Genomic DNA, 6,000 nt, shown 5'->3' with positions numbered 1-6,000 from the left:
CTGTTGCTTATTTTGATATATATATATATATATATATATATATATAAACAATATATGAGTATATGCATATATATGTACATGTATGTACATACCTTCATCTACATGTACATATAGATACATACATATATATATAATCGGTCACAATGTCTTACGTTTAAGATGATTCCCATGCTTTCCCTGATGAGAAGGTTACAATTTTAATATCAAAGATCCCTATGGATCACACAGGTTGTAATCCTTTGAAACATATGTAGGAATAAAGTATGCAATTATAACATGCGTTTTCTCCAATCCTTAAACTCTTAAATATACTCAAATACCCAAAATTTCAAGGAGTTCCTGCCTTAAAAACAGGAGCTAACCACAGTTATTTTGTGTTCTTTGCTACATTGGTTTCTATTAACCCATTTATTCTTTCAGAAGAATTTTTATTCATTAAGATAGAAGAAATACACATAATTACACACACACATATATATATATATATATATACATATATACATATACATAAAACTTTTATACAAAAATTAAACCAATCCTAGTTAACGGATATATGTTTTCATTATATCCATTTCTGTGTATGTGTTATTTATATTGTTTATAGTACTCAATACATACTTCCGTTTGAAATTTCCTCTCAGTTCAACGTTGTATACATTTCGATTCAAAGATCAATACTCACTTTGTATTGACTGATTTAACCAACGCTGTAATTAAACTGATGTCAATGGCGTGTGTGTATATGTATACACAGACACACTTGTTTGGTGTGGAAAAGACAGTGCCCATGGCCTTCGCAGTTCATCTGTGAACTGTGAGGCTACATGCCTATAATGAAGACACTGCTTTTGTGCGGTATTATTTCTTCAGTATGTATGTTTCTGCATGTAAACATAGAACTGACAATTTTTGTTTAACCCAGGTCAGACTTGTGATTAAGACTTTCTAGTCGTGGCCAACCAATTTTAGAGATATCTCGGATATATTACCTAACGAAACCTTCTCGTATTTTAGAACGGTGGGTCAGGATATTCAAGGGAAATGTGGCTGCTATTTTTAGCAAGTCGGGAGTGCTCATAAATATTGCTCCTAGTGACAGTAGTAACTTCTCTCGAACCACGGCAACACGTCGGCTTGCAGTAACTCTCTCTCGCTTTCATTAATTCCTTTCCTCCGTCTCTCTTTTTCCTCTCCTTCTCTCACACACTCACTACTAATTCTCAACGTCTAGATGCAACGATGGAAGTCAGAAAAGTGGGCGAAGATGACGACACTGGAATCGGTAAGCTGTTGGACTAGAGGAATTTAAAGAGTGAGAAAAACGTCTACAAGGAAACTGTTACATTCCTTTAACACTTTATCAAGCATCCATCTCAGCTTGCAGTTTCTCTCTTCTCTCGCTCACTTTCTCTGTCTGTCTCTCCATGACAATGCTGTCTGGTGTAGAAGATGATGGTTCTAATTACCTCGATATTACAGAAACGGATTCTCAACTCAGGGGTCTTCTTAAAGCTGAAGGTTTGTTTTTATATCCATCTCTTCTCTAATTTCGACCATGTGTTCGTTTTAATTTTATTTCATTTATCCTTTCTTTATATTACACTTCGGATTTTAAGGAATGTGTTGTTTAGCCCCGAATCAGCTTCGATCGAACAAAACTTTGTTCAGGAGCATTCCAGTTGTGATCATCCAAGCTTTTGTGCCGACACAATGTACTTACAGTTACATTATCTATTGGTATGTTTCTATTTTAAGACAGAAGGGTACAGTTTCCAAGGTATTTCGTTCTGTTTCTATAAACTCCAGTGAAGAAGTAGAGAGAATTACTCGTTTGTTTTTGTTAAAGAAATATCGTAGTTATTGTGAAATTAGCTGTTGTTGTTTAGTGCCAGTAACTTACTGGGACTAAACAACAGTTAATTTACTAACGGTTCAGTCATGACCATTCCACATTTTATCGTCCTACACACTGTTTTCTTAGGAGGATTATATTAAGCAGGCATGTGATGTGTATTTTCACATGCCCGTTCGTCTTTTAATTTTAAGATTCTCGAGTGTAATTTGGAAACAATTTAGTTGCTATTTCTAGCGGATCTTTTCGTTAGTTCATAATGAATGAATGAGGTTCCTGGAGAACACACGCACACACTCACTCATTCATTCACTCACTCACTCATTCATTCACTCACTCACTCACGCGCGCGTACACAAAGTCTTGGAGATTAGTATACATACACATGCTATTATGCATAGGGCGGTAAACTAGCAGAACAGTTTGAACCTTGCGATAATGGTCCGCTTCTTTATGTTCGTAATGCCTAGGCAGGTGTGACGGACATGATTATATTAAACCGGTTGCATGATTCCTTGTAAAATATATCCACCAAAAACAAGAGAAAACCACTTTTGTAATCTCCTGCAAAAATTCTACGAGGAAGTTATCAGGGGCTATTTGTTTGTGTGTGTGTGTGTATGTACACATTAATAATTACATCATAGATACTGGTACGTTTTGCCATGTGGCTTCTCTCTCTCTCTCTCTCTCTCTCTCTCACACACACACATACACACACACACACACACATTCATAATTATTATATTTGGCATGAGGAACATTCCCAACTTCAGCTGTCAAACGGGCTTCTCTACGATTTGGGTACCTTCCGATCGTATCGTATGCGATACCCCCATCTCACTCATACGATGGTTTGATGGCCAAATTTTTTTCCTTTCATTTTGTTTGTTTCCATGTGTTATAAAATGTAATAAAACAACATGGATCTTTTGTTATATAATCCAAATTGAATTTTGTCACGACAATATGAGAAAGACATGGACATCACACAGTCTCGTATCCCAACAGATAATGATGGTTTTAAGTATTTCTACAGGATAAATTTACATAAAGTGCATTTCCCTTTTCGTGTCTATATTTGTATTAGAAGATTCCTATTGCAAATTCGTGTATTGAAGCTCGTGGGAGGGTCATTTCCTCGATTAAAAAAGCACACGCACTAACTCTATTTCACTTTTTGCTGTTGTTATTATTATCATTATTAAAGTAGTTAATTAGTTAACAGGTTTATCAATTAACTAGTTGACAAATAATAGTAAAAAGAAGTGGGATAAAACCAGTACGTGAGTTTCGTGGACAAATGATCTTCCTAAATACATGTGTTTGTTTCACATGTATGCATGTATGTCTGAATGTATAAATGTTGTCATATATACATCTAGCTACGTGAGAGAGAAGCTGACTAAATTTTGATAAACATAAATATCCAATTACAAAACATGAATCACACTGCTCATAAACACATAGAATCCACAACTAAATATGTGAACATCAACACATTTTTTTACAGCCGTACACACACACACACACACACACTTGTACTTTAAGGGATCTATCACGCGATCGTGGGGTCTGATATATAAATAACATCCACAGCTCGGGAGGAAAAAATGAAGTTTAAATAAACAAGTGTGACGGCATGGGTAGGCATGGGTATATTAGAAGTTGACCTGGGTGCAAACAACAACAACAACAAACACATCTATCCATACGTTCGCGCGTGCGAGTTCAGAAGCGAACTCGGCAAGCTTTACCGTTACGTGGTTGCTCTTTTTTGCTAGAAATAGCAGCCGAATGTCTCAAGTTGCACTATAACGTCTTGAAAAGGGTAAAATGACACGCTGGATAATGTAATCTTATATAAGCAATGTTCCGAAAAAAAAGGGGTGCGATGGATTAGGGACTGACTGGACAAAACCCACAACAAATGTAGTGTTGTCTTGTATGCATTTTATTTTGTATCGCGCTCTCTTTTACAGGTTCACTGATTCAGCGATTATTTCATGTCCGACATTAAACAGAGATTCTCAACACCCAAATCTCTCTCTCCTCCCCCTCACACGTGCGCACACATACACTGACATCACATAGACATACGCAGACATCACATACACATGCACGCTCGCACGTACACATATACACATGCACGCACACGCATGCACATATACATGCACGCTCGCGCATACACACACATACACACACGTGCACATACACATATATCACATATACAGACATCACATACACACACAGGCACACGTATTACATATACAGACATCACATACACTCTCACACACACACACGCTCGCACATATACCCACACACACGCACACATATCACATACACACATGCATGCTCGCATATACACACACATACTCACACGCACGCACAATGCATGCACACACACACATACAGTTGCATTGCAGTAGTCCGACTTGCTTGAAATAGCAGCCAGATCTCCCTCAAAGCACACTCCAGCATCTTTGGCCATAGTTCTGCTGTACCAGTGTTAACCTTGGAGCTAATGTATGTATGTATGTATGTATGTATGTATGTATGTATGGATGAATGCGAGCATGCATATATATGTATGTGTGTATATGTGTTGCATGTATGTATGTGTGTGTAAGTATGTATGGAGATATGTATGTGTGTGTATGTATGTGTGTATGTATGCGTGTATGTATGCATTATGTATGTAATAACATAAATGATATATAATTATATGCATATATCCATACATATATGTACATACCGACATCTATATGTATACATTACAAGCATATATAGGTACAGGACATCACAAAAAACGTTAAACACAATGAGAAACGAAAACAGAAAACGAACTTTTTTTCGAACAACGGAAAAAACAAACAGAGAAACGAGACATGCAACATAAAGAATATTTCCCTTCTTCAGTTGTCCCTGCTCCATCTACTCTGCGTTATGAAGAAAAGGACAATACGCGACTTCGTTGGAGCAGTCCTTCCCTTTAATTATTATAAATCTTCCACTGAGGAGGGAATCGGTTTCCTACAAAGATACAAGGCTCCATCTTTGGGATGTAGTTAACACAGACAAATTCACATTTGGGACTTGAGAAAAATCTTGCATATCTTTATTGTTCCACTCACAGATTACACTTATAATGTATGAATTAGCTGGCCGATTTCTCTTTCTGAAAATCCCAGTTTATTCAGATTCGGATCTATTCTAAAACGGGGGCCACATTTTTCATTAATGTTTTACGTAGTGTTTTTGGTACGGAAAGACTTTCAAACTTCGTATACTTATCTATTTTGTGTTATAGAACAGAAAAATATTTTTGTATTCGAATTTATTTCATGTAAAAAATTGTCTTATTTCGATAATTTCAACCAATCACTGACAAGTATTCAGTTGTTTATATTTACTCCTTTGGCTGATTAAGCGATGTAAAGCGTATTTAATCTCCATACCTTCGTTTTATTTGCTTTTTTCATTTTAAATTTGCTTTAACCCTAACCCTAACCCTAACCCTAATCCTAACCCTAACCCTAGGGTTAGGGTTAGGGTTAGGGTTAATTGTTTCAGAATCGTTTGTTTATGTAGTCGGCACTTAATGTATATCGGCTGAATGGACGTCAGTGATTGGTTGAAATTACAGAAATACGACAACTTTAACATGGAATAACTTATGGATTTCTTTTTTTTTTAAGAAGACTAAGAGAAAAAGATGTTTTATATGACACATTCTACCAGTGTTCCAAGTTTCAAAGTGTTTCGTTAATGAAAAATGTGGCCCCCGTTTTAAAAAAGATCCTCAGATTCTCCTAGAAGCATTTACTAGCAAAACCGTGTGTGTGTGTGTGTGTGTGCTCATGTGTACACTATTCGATATCGCTGTGTATAAAGGTTATGTGAAGGTATGTGGCTTAGTGGTTAGAGGTATTTGGTTCATGGTCGTTAGGTCATGAGTTCAATTCACGGCCATCTATTGTGACCTTGGGCAAGACACTTTATTTCACATTGCTCCAGTCCTCTTAGCTGTCAAAAATGAGTTGGACCTGTATTTCAAAGGGCCAGCTTTGTCACATTCTGTATCACGCTGAATCTCCCTAAGAACTATGTTAAGAGAACACATGTCTGTGGAGTGCTCAGCCACTTGC

At 36.7% G+C, this 6,000-nt stretch overlaps 1 protein-coding gene across 2 annotated transcripts in view; it reads left to right on the top strand.

Moving 5' to 3' along the window:
* Positions 1 to 614: 614 nt before the first annotated feature.
* Positions 615 to 6,000, top strand: part of LOC106882742 (solute carrier family 2, facilitated glucose transporter member 10) — a 46,654-nt gene continuing 41,268 nt past the window's right edge. The window contains exon 1 of one of the 2 annotated variants that reach the window (XM_089358906.1): positions 615 to 1,518. In XM_089358906.1, coding sequence (XP_089215032.1) covers positions 1,425 to 1,518 — 94 coding nt within the window. In that variant the 5' untranslated portion in view covers positions 615 to 1,424. The remainder of the gene's footprint in view (positions 1,519 to 6,000) is intronic. The other variant, XM_089358908.1, reaches the window with a different exon arrangement.

This window comes from Octopus bimaculoides, chromosome 10 (assembly GCF_046866305.1).
Source record: "Octopus bimaculoides isolate indiv1 chromosome 10, ASM4686630v1, whole genome shotgun sequence".
NCBI classification, from domain to species: Eukaryota; Metazoa; Mollusca; class Cephalopoda; order Octopoda; family Octopodidae; genus Octopus; species Octopus bimaculoides.
This window is presented reverse-complemented; position numbering and strand designations above follow the sequence as displayed.